This window comes from Ixodes scapularis, unplaced genomic scaffold, assembly GCF_016920785.2.
Source record: "Ixodes scapularis isolate PalLabHiFi unplaced genomic scaffold, ASM1692078v2 PGA_scaffold1__304_contigs__length_218370807, whole genome shotgun sequence".
NCBI lineage: Eukaryota > Metazoa > Arthropoda > Arachnida > Ixodida > Ixodidae > Ixodes > Ixodes scapularis.
In genome coordinates this window covers 89,824,262-89,845,147 of record NW_024609846.1, presented here as the reverse complement: position 1 = coordinate 89,845,147, position 20,886 = coordinate 89,824,262, and the positions used below count along the sequence as shown (strand labels likewise).

General features: G+C 44.9%; 1 protein-coding gene across 1 annotated transcript in view; it reads left to right on the top strand.

The window, feature by feature from the left end:
• LOC121835774 (neprilysin-2-like) overlaps positions 1-20,886 on the top strand; it is a 66,725-nt gene that overhangs the window by 10,238 nt on the left and 35,601 nt on the right. The window contains exon 2 of the mRNA XM_042290267.1: positions 17,313-17,449. Within this exon, the coding sequence (XP_042146201.1) occupies positions 17,313-17,449 (137 nt within the window). The remainder of the gene's footprint in view (positions 1-17,312; positions 17,450-20,886) is intronic.

The window sequence follows — 20,886 nt, the reverse complement described above, 5'->3', positions numbered from 1 at the left end:
AGCTCAGTCAAAATGAATTCATGCTAGGCCAGTGTTCGGTTATCGACTCAATCACACGTTTATTAACCTCGAGAGCTGTGCATAATTTAAAGGGAGACGTAAGTCTTGCACTTTTTTTTTTCCATCTTGCTGATATTTCGTATGCTGATCAACTTAAAGGAGCACTTCAGTGCCCCTTTAAGTTGATCTAAGGTACATATTATTCTTGATTTTTTTTTTCAACTGTGTTTGCACTAACCGTCTTACATGCTTGAAACTTTATGTAACAAACTGACTCCAATTTAAGAGTGATTTTTTCAGCTCTTCTAAAGTGTATTATTGTTATTTCTGTCAGGTTAATATCTCAGGAGACTGATCTCACATACTAGGCTTCTAGCGTTAATCTATTTTATTACAGTATCTTAAAAATGCAAGTTTATTCTGCATTGTTTTCTTTACATTGAAACATATGTTTGTATGTATCGCTTAACTTAATTGTATTTTCTTTTGTTCTGCGCATTTTATGGCAGTTGGATAAGTTAAGTAAAGCAATAGGCTGTCTTATCACAAGATTTTTGAACTCCATTCGGTCGCTTTCTTTCACAAAACTTAAAAGTTGCCTGCAATGCACATGTGGGACCAACAATGTTTATGACTGGGCATCCTTTTTTTTCATAGACTAGCTGAGTGTTTACAAAATTGCAATCTAAAATATATATTAGACTAATCTGATCATTAGAAACACCAACCAATAGAAATCATGACTCCGGTGACGCCACTTGTCCAAACAGACCACAAACAGACCATGAGTGTCCAAACAGACCATGAGTGGGCATGGAAACAGCCTGAGGATGCAGTCTTCTAATCCGTTCTGCTTCATTGTACAGATACTGCTTTGCCTGTGTTCAGCGCCTGTCTGGGCATCGCCGTTCTCTCAAGTCATCGTAACAACAACGCTGGCCACGGAAGGATTTCCAGTTTTTCAAGATAAATCCGACGTACGTTTTGGCGTACTCGCGTACTGGCCGCAGTATGCCTTTACCCGGCACAAGGAAGCTACCCCATCGACATCGACACTAATCAACAAGGCTTTAAAACCGTGGAACGTCCCCAGTTCTGTCAGTGGGCATGGAAACAGCCTGAGGATGCAGTCTTCTAATCCGTTCTGCTTCATTGTACAGATCCTGCTTTGCCTGTGTTCAGCGCCTGTCTGGGCATCGCCGTTCTCTCAAGTCATCGTCACAACAACGCTGGCCACGCAAGGATTTCCAGTTTTTCAAGATAAATCCGACGTACGTTTTGGCGTACTCGCGTACTGGCCGCAGTATGCCTTTACCCGGCACAAGGAAGCTACCTCATCGACATCGACACTAATCAACGAGGCTTCAAAACCGTGGAACGTCGCCAGTTCTGTCAGTGGGCATGGAAACAGCCTGAGGATGCAGTCTTCTAATCCGTTCTGCTTCATTGTACAGGTGGGTTCCTCTCCGTCGTTACATACTAGACGAACGAATAACGTCGTTCTTCTGCTGTTTCCATGCCCAAGTGTTATTTGTGTTACGGTCATTGAGTGTTATGATGTGGTAAAATCGTTACTAGCACTTTCGGGCGACATTGAACTTAATCCCGGCCCCATGAGCGACGTTCAAGCGAAACAATTCGCGGATTTGATGCAGCTGGTGAGGGATATGAATGAACGATCTTTGAAATCTGAAGTTGGGCAAAACAGTTTACTAGACAGTGTGAAAGAAATAAGAGAAAGTCGGAGTTCAATCGAAAGAAAAATTAACGACATCGGTAATCGACTTACGCTTGTCGAGAATAAAGTATCTGCGCTTGAGTTGAATGACCAAGATTTCAACACAGTGGAATGTCTCGCTGAAAAATTAAATTATGACAACGCCACTTTGAATGACGGTCTAAATGACCTTGAAGATCGATCACGTCGGGATAATCTAATTATTTATGGTTTGGCGGATTCTCCGTCCGAAACTTGGTCCGTTACTGAAAGAAAAGTTCTCGAGCTTGCTTCTGGCTCTCTTGAGCTACAGGTGCCTCCAGACTGCATTGAGCGCTCACACCGCATCGGTGCTTTTAGTGCCAATCGCTGTCGCCCAACAATAGTGAAATTCTCCTCCAATAAAGTCAAGAATTATGTATTTTTGTCGCGTTTTAAGTTGAAAGGTAGTGACATTTACATCTGTGAAGATTTCTCGCCAGCAACCCGCCAAGCTAGGAAAAAACTAACTGAGTTTGGAAAAGCCTCTAACAATGTGTTTCAACTACACTACAATAAACTGTTTATTAACAAGAGGTGTTATATGTATAACTCAGTGTCTGACGAAGTGTTTGATCTCGGTGCTGGTCCTGATAGGAGTGAAGGTGATAACGTCAACAGGCCTCCCCTTAACTTGCATCAAACGCCCTCATCTGATAGGCGCGAAGGAGATAACGTTAACATGCTTCGTAACACACATCAAACGTCTTCTTCACCATAACATGTGGCAAGGGGCGTGGGTGCTATTCCTTTTTCCAAAAATGTGTCAGCACTTTTTAGCAATATAAGGGGTATTTTATGTCATCGTGATGAATTGTGTTCAGTTATTGATTCTTGTAGCGCTGACGTAGTAGCTTTAACCGAAACGCGGCTGTCATCGAATGTTCGGAATAGTGAATTATTTAGTTGTGATAAGCGTTTTAATGTCTACCGTTGTGATAGGGGTGCACGAAATAGAGGTGGCGTTTTATTGGCAGTTGCCGATCAAATTGATTCTTTCTGTGTGCGTTTGAATAGTGATTTAGAAATAGTTTGTTGTTGCTTGTGTTTGAACTTCCAAAAAGGTATCTTAGCCGTGTGCTATCGTCCGCCATCAGCTAATCCTTCTTTTGTTTCGAATCTTCATGATGTTTTGAACTCAATAATAGTGCGCTTTCCTTCATCTCCTATACTCCTCCTTGGTGATTTCAATTATCCTCAAATAAAATGGTCTCACCTGCATATTTTGTCAAACCCTTTCTCATCAGATGCGGAAGATTTTATAAAGTTATGTGATGACTTCAGTTTTTCGCAGCTGGTGTCTCTTCCTACTCGAATCACTGCTACAACTGCAAACGTATTAGATCTCATTTTGTCAACTTCACCTGAACTTATTTCTTCTGTTACTTTCATGCCGGCTCTCAGCAACCATTCGCTACTACATTTTTCACTTGATGTGCCAGCCAAAACAGCACAGCGAACTCTAAAAAAAATACGAGACTATGGTAGAGGTGACTATGACTCTATTAACGGTGCCCTCGGCCTTTTTCTTAACGATTACTTAGACCACTTTTCTGACCGTTCTTTAGAATTAAATTGGACATTGTTTAAGACGCAGGTTGAGCTCCTAACCAATAAACATATACCGCTACGTAACATCCCAATTGTTTCGAATTCCCCTTGGTTCAATAACACCCTAAAAAGACTTTCCAATAAAAAGAAGCGCAAATTTCGTGCAGCAAAGTTAACAAATTCGGAGGTTAAATGGCTCGAGAATCATGAGGCTGCCAATGCTTATAAAAGTGCAATCGCGGTTGCAAAGTCAGTTTATTTTTCTATCACCCTGCCATCACTACTAACCAACAACGTCAAACAGTTTTGGAAGACGATTAACGGCAATAAAAACACCACACTGTCTCTGTTTACTTTATCAGGTGAACCTGTTTCCACCGATGACTGTGCAAATGTTTTCAATTCTACTTTTGTTGAATCATTTTCAAACTGTATTTCTTCAACTCTACCTCAACTTCAACAACGCGCTTTTCTGCCCATGTATCCCATCTTAATTCAAACAAGTGGAATTATAAAGATAATTGAACAGCTAAAAATATCCTGCTCCGCGGGAGTTGACGGAATTAATTCTAAATTTTTGCTAAGAACAAAAGAGTATTCTTCTATGATACTGTCTAAATTATTTGAGCAATCACTTACACTAGGCTGTTTACCTGACGATTGGAAGGTGGGTAAAGTGGTGCCCGTGCATAAAACCGGTGATCATCATTCTCCTCTCAATTACCGTCCCATTTCCATAACAAGCATTCCGCGTAAAATTCTTGAGCATATTATTTTTTCTCATCTCGTTCAACACCTAGAATCCAATTCATTCTTTGCTCCTGCACAACATGGCTTCCGTAAATAATTTTCGTGTGAAACTCAGCTACTCACCTTCACTCATGACCTTCACCTTATTCTTGATCATGGTTCCCAGGTGGATTGTATTTTCCTTGATTTCGCCAAAGCTTTCGATAAGGTGTCATATAATCTACTACTCCATAAGCTTAGCAAACTTAACTTTGATCAGGATGTACTTTCATGGATTCGCGCTTTCCTTAATAACCGATCTCAATTTGTGTCTGTGAATAATACCTCTTCAAGTCCAGCTCCCGTGACATCAGGCGTACCTCAAGGCTCAGTGTTAGGTCCCCTGCTCTTTCTTATTTTTATCAACGACTTACCTTCCTGCGTTTCGTCCTCTATTAGCTTATTTGCAGATGATTGCGTTCTTTACCGAGAAATAACTAACACCTCTGATGTTGCTATCCTTCAGTCTGACCTTGATTGATTGTGTTTCTAATTGGTGTAACAAATGGAACATGCAGCTCAACACTAACAAATGTAAAGTAATGACTGTTTCTCGTCTTAACTCGCACTCTACTTTCTACTATCTAAACAGTGTTTTGTTGGAAGGTGTATCATCGTACAAGTACTTGGGGATCCATATTTCATCGAACCTGTCTTGGGAGCCTCATATTCGCTAGATAACTAACAATGCTAACCGCATGCTTGGCTTTCTCAAACGTAATTTTCCATCTGTCCCTGTATCTCTCAAGCTACTACTATACAAAACCCTTGTCCGCTCAAAATTGGAATACGCCTCCCCTATATGGGATCCCGGTACTGAATTACTTACAACAGCAGTCGAAGCTATTCAAAATAGATCTGTTCGCTTCATTCTTACTATCACCGTAGTGCAAGCGTAACATCCATGAAAACGTTTTTAAACCTACCTAACCTTTCTTCACGTCGTGAGTTATTCCGTCTTTGTCTGTTTCACAAAATTTATCATCACAATTCTTCCTTGCATCAAAAATTACTAACTCCTCCCTCATATGTCTCGCCACGCGTCAATCACCAACAGAAAATCGGTCTACCTGTTTGTAAAACCACTACTTTTTATAATTCATTCATCCCCAAAACAACAATCACGTGGAACCACCTTCCATCGTCAGTTGTGTCTGTAACAGATGCCATCATGTTTAAGCGTTGTTTAACCACTTTTCTAAGTTAAAATTTCTTATGTTCGTGTTTCTATTCTTAAATTGTCATTTTGTTTTTTAGTAATTTTACTTTGTAACCCACTCCCCTCTGTAATGCCCTCGGGCCCTGAAGGTACAATAAATAAATAAATAAATAAATAAATAAAAGATTAAAGCTGGAATGCCGCTTCTGATAAAATAGTGCCAAGGGCTTCTGAAGTACTGCTTCAAATAGTGCACAGGTCTTAGATTTACATTGTCATAAATATCTTTGTGTCAGACTTGTAGACCAATGTAGAATGTCGTTATAGACATTACATAAAATCAAAAAAGCTTCACGTAAAATATTTCTGCACGCAAGTATCTGATGCTGTGGTTTTCGCTCTCTGTTGCCTAAAGTCGGGAGAAAAAGGGTGCACAGTGCATCTTACAAGTAGATTTCATTGAAACGAAAACTTCGTGGATGGCAGCCGACTTTTCGCTAAAAGTCTTAGCTTCCACGAAGCCAAAAGAAGGTGGCCTAAGTGAGTGAAAAATTTGCTACGCTCTGACATTCTCAGATGGCTTCCTTTTAAGTGGCTCGTGGGATGTATTGCGAGCTTTTAATTTCTTCTCACCTGAGCTAATAGTATCAGAAACTTGCGTGTTGTGAAATTTCTTTTCTTGCAGCTTTCTTGATTTTTATGAGAGGTTTATAATAACATTTTCGGATGGTCTACATTCAACAATATTTAGAAGAGCGGAAGTTCCGGGCGTGCTTTATCTCAAACAATGTTCAGGAAATAAACGACTCTATTTTATCCGTAACAGCGTTCCAGATATCAATGTAGGCATTCTCAGAAATGTCCGTGTGTCTACTTTCCCGCAAAGCACTCGGAAAGCCAATCACTGCAATTTACGGAGTCAGCTCAGCGGACGAGGATGCCGAAACATATGTTCAGATCAAAAACCGAAGTCTGCGCTCCGACACTAAACCAGGGGCGGCTCTACAGGGGGCCCCTTCAATTTCTGTCTGCCCCTCAAAAAAAAGCTGTCGGGTGTGTGTGTGTGTGTGTGTGGGGGGGCCGGGGGGGGGGGGTTGCCAGTTTGCAAAGGTCGTGGTTTCCCGAGAGGCAATTTAACGTCCCACATTACGGGCACTTTAGCAATGGACGCCGAGCATCCGTCCTTTGAAGCCAGCCATCCGTCCTTGGAAGCTAAAGCAGGCGAATAAAATATAAGAGAGAAGCACGACACTATTTTTAAAAGAGACAGTTTTAGAAGAGACATACCACTCCCGTCCAGCGTATTTTTCTTACTTTGATTAACTTCTTTCCGTGGAAGCGGGCCCTGCATTGTTGGACCCCTTCCTCGAGAATAAGCTTTCTGGTTTTTGTGAAGAATTCCCGAAATCCGGACGCGTCTCCCTCTTTTGGGTGCGTGCAATAGCCGCTCGACCTTCAGCAGCGGCACGGCGCTGATGTTGCTCGCGGATTACACTGCCCCGCGGCGGCACCATGTGCAGGACTGCTCAAACGAGAGAAGCCGAAAGCAAGGTGGAAAGAGGTGAGAGGGACCTTGCTTGGTAGACGATGTCGCTTCGGCTGTTCGTCTGGAGGGATTTTAGTAATGGCTTGGCTTCGACACTCAGGAGCGCGGCTGCGAGATCGAGGAGCTCAACCTTGTAGGTGTCATCTCTCCACCCAGCGTAATTTCCTTCCTTCAATTGGATTGTCTTGGTGTAAGTGGTCCCTCGATTGTTCTGTTCACTTCCTGGGGAATGTAATCTGTTCCAGGAAACGTGAAGGTTCTTCCTCTTTTGGGTGCGTGCCATTGCCGCGCGACCTATCGGAGGCGACACGGCGGCCATAATGCTCGCAGAATGCACAGCTTGCCCTGCGGCGGCATCGAGTGCTTTGCTGCTCAAAACACGGAAGGCCAAAAGCAAGGAGGAAAGTGGTGAGCGGGACTCTAAGCGAGGCCGTAGGAAACAACGCCGGTTTGTCTATTTGTCTCTTGGAATTTTCCAGTAGAATAGTAGAATCATTGGAAAGTATTTCTAAGGATAGAAAGGCAGTCCCAGGGGCGGGGCCGTAAACTGTCACCTGGACCGCACTGGCCCTGCAGGTCTCGACATAAGTCATTTTCAAGGGTCATTCTTGCTCTGCTACGTTCTCAGCCTCGGTGGCAAATGGTACCAGGACGACGGAGACGAGAAAAGTGCCCCAACAATTCTGCTGCTGAACCGAACATGTGCAGCTGAGCCCGATTTCAAGACTCCAAAGGAGACACAATGTCGGAAAAGAGATAAATCGCCGATTTTTTTTTAATCTTCCATCAAGCGCGTCAAGCAACAGGACGGCGACCCTTCCGAACCGCCCTCTTCAAGTTCAGAAGACCCAGGGATCGAGCAGTACCGGAAGGATCATCCCGAGCCGTCCAGCCTTCCTGATGGACTTCCGACCGCTTCTAGCGACGTCCATCATCCTTCATAGGAACAAGGGGAGCAGAATAGTGAACGCGACAAGTTTTCTTCTTCGTGCGTGAGACGAGACAAACTTTGCTGTGCGCTTGCACCGCATCGGAAGGACATGACGATCTTTCAGGTCAGTTGAACATTTCCAAGTATAAGACAGAGTCGCCGCGGCAGCCGATACTGAACTATTTTCCATCGAAAAAGTACAGAAAGGAGACTAGAAACTTTAATTCAGTCTGACCGTTGTAGGTTATTTCCCTGGCTAGAATACAGCACCCAAGCTGATTCCGTGTTTTGCTATCCCCGTAGAATGTAATCTACCAAAGCGAATGAGAAATCCACGTTTGTCAGCTGTGGATACAGTAACTGGAAAAAAAGCTCTGGACAAAGAATCTGGCTTTAGGAAGCGCGAAACCACAGTCACGCATAAGTCATGTCAAGCCTTGTGGGTTTGTGCAAATCAAGTCGAGAGGACCAGGCGAGTCAATCGCAACAAGTTTGAGCCTCGAGCATTACAGACAATGCAAAAAAATCGAATTTATGTTGCAAGAGTGGCAGATCTCCTTAGATTTACCACTGTACGGGGCTATATTGTTGGCACTTGGTGTGCACAAGATTTGAAAACGCAGTGCGATCCTCCTCGTGGTTTTTCTGCTGATGAATTTGAGCGCGTCCGGACGTGATGCAACTTTTAGAATATGTGGCAGAGACTGTCAGCACTTTAATACTGCCCATTGGAACTAACGACCTCGCCAAGGATGGCGCTCAAGCAAGCCTGGAACACCTCCACGAGCTCCTGAGCTATATTCGATCAACGAGCCCAGAGATTGGACCCATCTACATTGGCGGCGTCTTGCCCCGCAGTGCACACCGCCGCCGGCGTTTCTCAAACCACCAATTTGTATGGTGGTTTAACAAGCAAGTCACCGAATTCAACATCGAAGTGAGCAAACTCTGTCGTAGTGACTCGGGCACCTTCTACATTCACCACGCCTTCTCGGAGATGCCAGCGCGACGCGTCCTTGCAGCCGATGGTCTCCACCCAAGTTTTGAGAGTGTAACCCTTCTGGCACTTCATTATCAACAGGTCATCATAAGAAACGCCAACCAAGAACCAGCGGGATGGAGCGACACCCCGCCAACTATCAGAATCCCCGATGCGGCCGACACGAGAAGCCATGCTTCGCCCAACACAGTGTACTGTGGCACACAGCCAACATCCACCATGCCGAGGACGCCGCAGTCGTCCGATGTCAACTTGCGACAAAGGAAGAGCTCCTTGAGGGATGACCACACGCCCCAGCGGTGCAACCCAACTTCCCCAAGACAATATGGCACCCGCTCCAAAAACCAAGACGCCCCGCATCTGCGCCCTAGCGTTCCGGTGCAGAGCTCCGTAGAACATCCCCATCCCCCTCCAACCACCGACGGGTACCCGACGCTCGCCAAGAGTATGACACCCTAGCCACCCCTACGACAAAGAAGCGCTACGAGACTGTACAACCTCCGCAGGGCAGCTGCGCCAAGTCCCCGCCCAAAGGAAGATTGACCACAAATCAGTCAGTCCAGTTCCCCCACTCAGAATTACAGTGCCTTATTTCTAGAAGTACCAAAGTTTTCCGATAAGCGAATCAAGCACGAGCTTTATCGACCAACGCTGCAGGTGTACCTAAAGGCAGGAATCACACCAAAGGATTAACGCTCTCCCTACCTCCCGCTACGACAAACCTTGATCAACACGACCGTGCGCCTTGGCAAAACGTTCTCCTGAAGGCCTCTCTTAAATTATTACAAATTTCTATCAATCATAGCGAAAAACAGATAAATCAACTACTGCTACCACTGCCCTCCTCCGCTCAAATGACTCCCTGTCGACAGAGGAAATAACAACCTTGAAACCGTTTGAGGAAATGGAGTACCAAAGTATCATAACCACCAAACTACGTAAGCTCGAACGAGACAAGGTTCCCAAGCCCACACTACCTGCGCTGACGCCATATAAATATAGTAGCAATATTCAACCGCGAAGACAGCAAACAGCTGATGAACAGAACATCACCGAACATTGTGACACCGTAATTGTTAACTTATCTGAAATTACCTTATCGTCTGACGAAGAGAAATTGCTCTCAAAAGGGCTAAATATTTGCCTAGCAACCAGGCTTCTGTGACGAATTCTAATTACTCCAAAACCTTGATAATTTTGCAAGAAATTGAAGATTGCGGGAATACTTCTTAGGCAGGCCTTCAAACTCTCAGAACACGCAACAACGTCCAAAGAGCAACTGGACGCCGATGACTCATCGCAATGGCTGCCTCAATCTTTACATAGCCGCCGTACAAAGAGACATAATGCGAGAATACCATAAGCGGAGAGGAAAACGGTACAACTTAACAACATCGAAAAGGGATTGCCTGAAAACTCTGGGAACCAGGACCGATATAACGATAAAGCCAGCTGTTAAAGGGGGAGCAATTGTGATCCTCAGCACTGTTGATTACACTCGAGAAGGATACCGCCAACTTAATGATCCAAACTTTTATGAGCGTCTTGAGGGTAATCCAACGATTCACTACTCACGCATTGTAACGTCAAAACTGAAAGATCTCTTGAACACACGAAACATAACCCTTAACGAACATAATGTGATGGAACCACTAAATCCAAGACCAGGTCACTTCTACATGCTTCCTAAAATTCACAAAACTGGTAGAGGGTGCCCAATTATATCAGGCATAGGTACAATAACCGAACCTATCTCCGGCTTTATAGACGAATTAATAAGCAATATTCCTACAACTCTCGACTCGTATGTCAAAGACACCACTCAGTTTCTAGGAGAAATCTCGGATATGTGCGTACCTAAGGGAGCATATCTGGTCACTCTCGATGTTTCTTCTCTATACACAAACATTCCCCACGACGACGGAATAGCTGCTCTAATTGACATGTACGAACTTCATAAGAAACCAGATACACCGTACTGTCATGTCATTGCCTGTTTAACGAGGCTGGGTTGAGAACGTAATGTATCTGAATTTAATAATGAACAGTTTAGGCAAGTCAGCGGAACCGCTATGGGCGCTAAGATGGCCCCCAGTTATGCTACTTATTTATGGGAAAGCTAGAGTCCAAATTTCTTTCTGAATTACCCCTAACGCCAACTTTCTACAAGAGATACATAGACGATATCTTTCTTATCTGGACACACAGCTAGGAGGAACTGCTGGATTTCGCAGACTGTTACGATTCTGTACACCCGAACATTAACTTCACTTACGCCTACTCTCAAACGGATATCAATTTCTTAGATGTAACTGTAAAAATTGAAAATGGTAAACTCTCCACAAATCTCTACCGTAAACCGACAGATCGACAACATTATCTTCATTACCAGAGCGACCACCCTCGCCATTGTAAAAACAGCGTCCCTTATACAGCCGAGCCCATCGTTTTAAACGAATTTGCACAAAAGAGGAAGATTTTGATGCGAGCGCCCAGAACCTAAAGACCATGCTGGGAAAACAAAAATATCCATTACTTGTAATTGACGACGCAATTCAAAAAGCTAATCAATTGAACCGTGAGGACTTAATTGCAAACCGCCCCCCCCCCCCCTAAACCCGACCTACAAAGCACAAATCTATGTCTAACTTACAGCACGCACTTTCCTAATGTAAACGGTATACTGAGACGGCACTATAATATTCTAGAACAAAGCGAACGTCTTAAACGTGCGTTTCCGTCCGCCCCCGCTGTGGTCTACAGACGATCACGTGTCCTAAGAGACTCACTTGTAAACTCTCGACTGAATTCGCCATTGTCAAATGACGAATGCAAGCCGTACACAAAACCGGGATGTCTGGTCTGCAAACAAATGCAACATACTAGCAGCGCTAGCAGCACACAATCGCAATTCTCCTTAAAAGTTCGAGGGAACCTGACGTGTGACTTTTCAAATGTGGTTTATTTGCTTCAGCGCAGTGTCTGCAAAATGCAATATATAGGGCGAACAAAGAGAGAATTCAGGGAACGCTTTAATAATCACAAATCTCATTCAAAATCGCTCCCAAGCCTACCTCTTTCAAAAGACCTTAGCCTCTCACATCATTCATTCGAGAAACTTTCGGTAACGATCGTTGAAACCGGATTTAGGTCAGACCGCGAACGGGAGCCAGCGCGAATCGTATCTCGTATACCGATTCAACACGATCGATAAAGGAATGAATGAAAATCCAGGAACACTTGCAGCGATTAAAACGTTAACTAAGAATTAACAGGGAACACCAATACTCACCCTGACCAAGTGGCACTGTATTTGCTGTTGGAATTGGACCATTATTGTGTGTGTGTGTGTGTGTGTGTGTACGAAACGGTGAGCCTTCCACACGCGCTTCTGTACACGCTGCTCGTCCTTTTTCGTTGGTCTACCCACTCATATGCGAAATCCGTTAATATTCTTTTTTTTTCATTGAAAGGCGAAGCAAATCTGCGCCTTCCGCGCAATGCTGGCCTGCTGCACGCAATGTTACTCGATCTTGACCCTAGGCATGCGTATTTATTTGTGTTTATTTTCATTTTCATTTTAAGGTTTTATCTTTTCAATTTGTATTTTTAATTCACTGTCCGGTACGACGACATCTTTGCACCTATCCGGTGGCATTCCCCCCCCCCCCCCTCCCCCGCGCCCCCTGCCCCGAGATCTGCTCCTTGCTCCCCTCTCCCCTCTCTTCCGCGGCGTGCGACGCCCGAGGGGAGGCGGGGTGACCGTCGCGGAGAGCGGACGCCCACATCGGCTGAGCCTTACGGGCAATTAGTACCGAAGATGTCGTTCCAGAGCCTGTGCCGTCTGTTTATGACCTATTGTACCCACCGCAGTGTCGGAGATCTCATATACGCCTCTTTAGCTTTGAAGCCCGCCGCCCTACCGTGGAAACGCGCTCAAGTCAAGCTCCTTTTTTTATTTCTTTATTTTTTTTTTTTGGTGGGGGGGGGGGGGGGGGGCGTTAGATTTCGTTTTACTGTTTGCTTTTTTCACATATCTTTTTACGTTTATTTTTCCTGACCTCACGTCCTTCTTGCCCCATTGGCCGCTTACTGCTTTGCGCAGTCTGAAGCCCTCACATGTATGCCATCTCCTGACGAAGCCGAGCCTCTCGGCGAAACTCTCGTAATACATACAATAAACTCCTAGCATAGCAACTCGGACAGTACGGATTTCTGACTTTTTACATTTTCCCGGTTCATTGTTCTCAAACTACTCTGCCTCACCTATATATATATATATATATATATATATTAACGACACATTTGTTTAGAGTTTGCAATGTTTTTCAAATAAATTTGAGATTCACTGCGACAAACAAAACGCCATAAAAATAATTAGGTTCTTAATATACTTTTTGGGATTAATTACAGAAGAAACAAAAGAAGGGAATTTTAAGCGACGAGGGAAAGAATATGAATTAAATGATATCCAATAAAAACGTTCGATTTAAATTTCGATTCGATGATGCCTATATCAGCGCTAAGCCATCCTCATGCAATAGACCTATTGCTATATTACCCAAGCATTAAGAAAAAAAATTGGGTTCTGTGTGTGTTTATACAGCCTAGAACTTGGTCTGCCTCACAGGGGCGACGAGTCTTCCAGCTGTAGATGAGAAATTTAGCCAGTGCGGTACAGCCGCTAGCCTGGGGTCTTTAACGTGCATCACGCAGTAGTGATACACGACCGCACGCCGGTACGATGCTCATCCAGATCGAAACGGGCAGGGGTGGGGCTCGAACCCAGGATCCCTGGGTTCTGAGAATGCAGAGATTGGTGTTCCACGCGCCGCACGTGCTGGCCTCAGCAGTACTCTTCTAAAGGCAAAACCCTCAAACAAATGGCAGCTTGCACGCGCGTTCGTCAACGTTTTATTTTGGTTATTTACTTCGAATCTTTTATACGAGGAAGGCGTGCGCGTGTGGCGCGTGGAGCACCAATCCCTGGATTCTCCTTAATGCTTGGGTAATATAGCAATAGGTCTATTGCGTAAGTATACTTTAGGTGAGATTTCTACTCGTCAGCAGAAAGATTTCCGCCTATCGCGACAGTTTGTTATGAAGGTAAACAAAGCAACCGAAACAAGACCCCCCCCCACCCCCCCCCCCCCCCCAAATTCAGTATTCATGCAGCCCCCCCCCCCCCCCCCCCAGAAAAAAAAATTCTGGCGCCGCCCCTGCACTAAGCAATGCAAAACTTTGCAATTGCTTAGTGTTAAGCAATGCAATTTTTTAAGATCTTTCGACGTGCAACTGAAAGGTCAGATTGACCTCCGTCAGATTTGGGCACTTCGGTCGGTATTCAAACCCGACAAATCAGGATTCATAAGCCAGCGCGTTGGCTCAAAACCGCTGAGACGTTTTAATGTTTTGTGTTTTGTTTTAATATCATCGCCATATAAAAGTCACAAAAGTGGTTGTGAAACAAAATATAGTCGAACCATTCCGACAAGCACACTTTGATCGCAAAATTGATTTCAGAAAGTGATAAAAAAAAAACAAAAACATTAGACTGTTTTTGCATGCGTGGCGGAATCCCAACTGGCGGAATCGCTTCCATGGCCCCCACTTCATTTGGATCGCGTTAGTGTACGAACGCACAATAGAACGCGCGCAAAAGCAGCTGTAGTGCACCCGCAGCCTCTGCTTGTTGTTCTGACATCTTTGCCTCGCTCAGTGCGGGCATCCAGGCATAGGGTGCCTAGATGTCTGTCTGTCTCAGGGTGAAGACATTCATTGTTGCCTGAATATGCCAGCGCGTGACGCTCTCGCGCACTCGGTGCGTGAATCGGGCGGTAAAATGGCGTCTATGCATTAGCCAAAGCTACGCGCTCGAGCTGAGTGACACCGGATTGCGCGCACTTCAAAATGCATAAGAAAACGATTGGGCGGAAAAATGGCGGAGTTGGCACCACTCAAGCAAAAGCGCGCGTGTGTATGAAGGCACTCTATCCAGGCATCTGACACCCTGACATCTGGCGTTTTTTCTGTCTTCCACGGGGCGTTCCTAGCGGCACAAGACGGCAAATGCACATCAAGCTATTCTTGAACAAAAGTCGCCATCTGTATTTTATATTAAGAAATTGAAACTTGCCGTAACTTAATGGGGAAAGTTTGAGGTCTAATAACATTGTTCACGTGTAATATACTGATTTGGAATCTATGGAAAATTCAATATCGAAGGATGCTTCGTAATTTAATGTCTCGTAACATTGATTAGTTGACGTGATTTTATTTTTATAACATGTTAAAGTAATACCATTTTAAACTGTATTTTTTATTTTAAAATATGCACTATCTGTACAGTTAGTTGATTAGTTTTTGATTTTATTACATCAAACAGATCGTTTACGCAAGTTATAGTGGACGATGGAACGTTAAAATGTGCAGAACGTAAGGGCGCAAATGAACTGGTGTATATCAAACATTTTAGTGCAAAACCCGAGACTGAGGTATTGACAGACGACGGCAAAGGAAGAGAAGGAGGACGTCTGTAGCTGTGTGTGAGACCAACGTTGTTTGAGACATTCTCCTTCTCTTCCTTGTCGTCGTCTGTCAATACCTCAGTCTCGGGTTTTTCATTAAAATGTTTGAGGAAGGTTATGACTAAAGAAATATTTTTTTTTCAATTGTAGAGAATGTTGTCTATTAGAAGCGAAATATTAAACTAAAAACTCAAAATATTGTAATATTGAGACATTAAAATATATTTGAAAAAGTCCTTAATTTTACATTAACTTTATGAATGTAGGGTGCATACAAAATATTATAAACCGTCAAAAATGGACCAAAACGTCATGAACGGTGAGGTTGCGCCTTAAAGGGGCCCTGCAATTACTTTTTGACTGGTTTTTAATTTGGACCCAACCTGAGCACACTGAACGTAGTAACTTAATAAAATATTTCCTTTCTCGAATTTCGCTTTATTTTAAGAATTATAGGCAAACTAAAATTACAAAAAAAAATAACCTCCTTCATGACGTCCTTAGTCGTGGATTGAGTAAACGTGAACTAGAGGACGAGAAGTGAGCTCAGCTAGCACTCACGGCTGCCGCTCTCCGTGTCGACGGCTCGAGAGGGCGCCACTAAAGCATGTGCTGGATAGGCTGTAGGAAGCGAACGGCCAGGGCGGCTCGCATTTTCTTTACTGCGCAATTAAACACTAATTCCGTATCACATTTCGTTGGCCACATACGACAGCAAACACGGGGTAAAGATAGGTTTAGAACAGCAGCCACTTCGCGCTACCATACCGCCAAGCGGCCAAACCGCAAGCCAAAACTGCTCGCCGAAAGCCTTCGGAACGATCGCAACCGGTCGGATCCCAGAGCCTATATACGACCGCAGCGTCGCCGCGTACATCCGGGACCTCTCTACGCTCGCCGCTCGTCGGTGTCTGATCCCACTACCCCTTTCTAGTATGCGCCGCCTTTCCTACCGCTTGGTGGCGGGTATGTCGATGGGTCACTTCTTGTTTCAGTACTTTATAAACTGCATTTGTTTCTTTTTTGATCTAAATACTGAATAAAAACTGCTTTCACAACTAATTGAAACAGTTCGCGCCACTTATATTTTGTATTTCGACTAAAAAAAAGCTTTTAGCGGCTCTGACCAGTAGTAAGGCAAGGACTTCACATATCGCGCGCTTTCGGCACCGCGGGTCGCTCCCGTAGGTGAAGGAGGTTTCCGCATCGTCCGGTTAATATATGACGCACTGATATTTAGTTACTCTTTCCGTGCCCACTGGCTTGCCCGAACACCAAGAAGCGTGGAAACCGCAAAATAAGTTAGACGCTTAAATCTGATCGCAGGGCAATTACGGGAAGACCCCAAGAAGGAGAAGATTTGCATAAGAAATTGACTTTCACTTGCAATGGAGTGCAACTCGCGCCCTCTAGGTGACAGGTGGTTGCTGAAAAAAAATGAAAGACGTTCATACAGCTCCCTGCAATGCCGAATTAGAGCGCAGCTCTTGAAGAGGAGGAGGGGAGGGTACGGAGGGGAGAGTTTTCCCCTCTTCTTCCTCCTCCCCTTCCCCTCCTCATCTCTTACTCCCCTACCATTTAGCGGAGAATTTTCGCTACATTTCCAGTTAAATTCAGCGGAACAAATTATTTATTTATTTATTCAGATACCTACAACGCCATGGGGCATTGAAGTAGGAGGGGAAGTTGGGAATGAAAAACAGAAATAGCTATACAAAGGTTCAAAGAACAATATACACAAGCCATAATTATTTTAGCATCATGACAAAGTGCAGGCTACATATAAATGCGGTGTTTAAAAAAAATGAACTAAACACTAGGAGGTTAGTGTTGAATACAACGTATAGTTAGGAACAATATTGACTACCGAGGTAAGTAAACCGTTTCGATTCCGTATTGTTTTAGCTAAAAATTAGTTGATAAAGACGTCAGTTCTACAACCTTATAAACATGATCCTTTCGTTGCGATATGTAATCTGGCAGAAATCAGCTGATGAAACACAGCGTTAAAAAAGCTCAACCGAGACCCGGTTTGCGCTGCTGGCCTGCGCAGGAATCCACCATGGTGGAATCGGCGCACGCGGTTGGAGCGGACGCTGTGCTGCATCACGACGGTGTCCATGCTCATGCTCCTGGCCATGGCGGTGGCCCTGGCCGTCCTCGGATACCACAACTCCCTGCAGAGCCTCGGTGAGCGCGCGTGACGCAGTTGACATGACCCCGCGATTGAGTGTCGTACAATGAGACTAGAACCACACATTAAGCTACGCTTAGAACATCGGTTCCTCCTCCTTCGATTTTTCGTGGGCGCCGCCTTTTTGTCGCTTAGTGCAGAGTAGTGTCACTAAATGAGCTGCGCTTAGAGTATGGGCACTCTGTTCCCCGACATTGTTGTGGGCGCAGTCATTTTGGTACTTGTGCAGAGCAGACGCAACTGCCGATCGTCATGATTCAAAAGTGTGACTTCCTCAACACTAGATTCGGGGTTAAGGAGCTCATGTAATATTGCTTTGCTCTGTCACGAACTGTTTAAACATCCGTGAAGGACGGAGAAGCGTTTTCTTTGATTTCAGAAAAAGCTTCAGAGAACTGGCAATCATGATTTTAAACCACAATATGAGCAAGTGCCGTTACTCTGAAGCGTAGCTTATTTAGTGGCACTAGTGGAGAGCGAACACAGCTACGATAAAAAAAAATGCGACTCATTAACCTCTACGATTAAAAATCCGACTCATCAAGCCCTACGATAAAAAATGCGACTCATTAACCTCTGATATGGTGCCAGAAAGCTCAGCCGATAAAATGCTTCTCTGTCTCGGACTATTTGAACATTCGTGGAGGACAGAAAAGTGTTTCTTGTGATTTCAGATACAACTTCAGATAACTGCGCAACCGTGATTCTAGGTATCTAGAAGGCTAAAGTACCGCTGCTTTTAGGCGTTTCGTTTAGTGGTTACAGGTGAGACGATGCAGACCCCAATCGCAAAAGTTACGCTAGGTGACGAACTTTCATCTTGCGTCCCGGAGAACCTTAGAACAAATGAAAGGACAAACTGGAAAAACAACTCCTATCATTACGCTGCTTTTTGTAGCGTGAGCTACACTGGCCGAAGTTGAGCAATTTCGCGTGGCTCGCATAATGAACCGTGCTCCGTGCTGCGCTGGCGCAAGGAGCAGCAACGTCACACGGCACACAGCTGGCGGGGCGGAGCCGCCGTCGCCGCCACCGCGCTCGTGTCGCCGGTCTGCGCAAGCGCGAGGAGCAGCGACGTCACACGGCGCACAGCACGTGCCGGAGCCGCCGCCGCCGCGGGCTCCGCCGCCACCGCGCGCGCCTCGCCGGTCTTCGCATTCCAGAGGAGTGGCGTCATAGCCGCGGCAGACGCACTGGCGCCGTCGCGTGCCCAGCTGTGTGCCCCCGTTGCGCAGGAGCCAAGTCTGACCCTGCACCGGAGCTGCTTGATAGCGCCTCTGATTTTGTGCGCATAAGCTCACGCTACGTATATGCTGGCATAGCCGAGCTAAGCCACCGCAATTTTTGTAACCTGCACGAAATATTTCGTCACCCATTTTCCAGGCACTTGTGTGAAACACCGCTTAGTGAGAGATTTGTTTTTAAATATTTAATACTTTCGCAAAACGACCGATCAACTCGTGTATCTTGAATATTGACCCCTGCAAAATTACTCCCTCTTACGGTCGATCTGAAAATAAATGCAAAAATAGTTCAAAAGCCGGGAGATATCATGATTAAAATAAGAACACCGACTTCACATAAGAAGAAAAACAACTTCATTAAACGTTTCGCCTCCCATGCGGGAGGCATCATGATGATGATGCCTCCCGGGTGGGAGGCGAAACGTTTATTGAAGCTGTTTTTCTTGTTATGTGAAGTAGGTGTTCTTATTTTAATCACGATCTGAAAATACTTTGAAGCTTCGTGCGCAAAAGACACCATAAGAATGGAAAGTCTATCAGTTGTCATCAGTCTCTTTGAAGTGACTATTATATTTGTTATACACTTGCCAGTTTGTTGGTGTTTTTTTTTTTTTTGCGCACGCCACTTTGCAGTATTTTCGGGTAGACCGTAAGAGGGCGTAATTTTTGAAGGTGTCTATACATCTATGCAGATGGGACCCCGGCTTAACCTCGAACCGCGCGTCCAGGTGAAGCGAACCTACTGTCCAGCCAGGACGTTCGCTGCTTGTCGTACAATGTTGCGAACTGTCCCTTGCAAAAGAGAATTATATATTTTAAGGAACACAAGAGGAAACACACAACGAATCTTTATTGTCTACGGAAACGGTTTTAGGACGCGCTGACCGTGGCCATTTTCATCTTAGTTAAAGCCAAAAGGAAAATATAAACGCTTCCAAATAATGCAAACGGGAGGGACGTCAGGAGCCGCAAGGCAATTGCATCAACGATGGCTGCGCTCAAGGAAGCATTGGCTTCCACGACGTGCTGGAATAGAGGCTGCGATCGTTATAAAGTCAGCTCCAACCCTAAGACATGTCCCATCTTACAATATTTGATGCCACGATTGTGTCTCGATAGCTCCCCCCTGCACTTCAGAACTGTTAATATAGGGTGTCACAAAAAAAAAAAAAAAAAAAATGCAAGATTTTTTTTTTAGCGCAAAAATAAACTAGGCATTGCAGAACGCTCCTTTTCCGCCCGAAGATAGCGCTACAGGTCACAACCAGATGCCAAAGTTTCAGCACGATCCAATACCTTATTCAAAAGTTAGAAGTCACTTTTTGAAAATTTCAATGGGAAAATTGAGCCCATTTTTGACCGTTTTTCGTTTCTGCTCCCGTATAGCCCCACGTACTCGAAAACTCCGTCGGCCGCCATTTTCCTATTGAAATTTTCAGAAAATCACTTATAACTTTTGAATAAGGTATTAGATCGGGCTGAAACTTTGGCATCTGGTTGTGACCTCTAGCGCTACCTTTGGGCGGAGAATGAGCGTTCGGCGATGCCTAGTTTATTTTTGCAATAATAAAAACCGTGTAAATGTCTTTGTGACACCCTGCACGTCGCTAACGTGCGCTAACGGCGGATATCGGCGATGCAGCAGATGCCGCCATCTTGTCCTTGCCTGCCTTAATGATGGGATGAGTCCACCTCAACATGGCGGAAACTTTACGCGGCGCCAGCATCGTTCACAATGGCAGCGCAGAGGAGTGTTTTTTGCAAAGTGTAGAGTAGATCAGGAGTTCGCTAAATCTCTATCTTCGTAGCATTCACGCGTTCAAGCAATTGTGCCATAATCAAGCTTGAAAGACCTGCCGAAACCAAGTGACTTGAAGTCGTTTGGGAGGCAAGAGACGGTTTGTGTTCTGTTAGCACTAAAATAGTTTCTAAGCCGCAGAACCCAAAGAAGGTAGAAATTAAACCGTGCCCCTATACTTCGTTTCAGCTTCGGTCCAGACGCAGCCGATGCTACAAGCGCGAGCATGTGGCCCAGAACAGTGCTTGCACTGCACGAGCGCGCGTGTTTGGCAGGGATGATGAAAGCCCGGAGCTCGCGCTTGTAGCTTTGGCTGCGTCTGGACCGAAGCTGAAACAAAGTATAGGAAAGCTCCTTAATGTCCGGTGTCGCTCTGCATCCTTTGTACTTG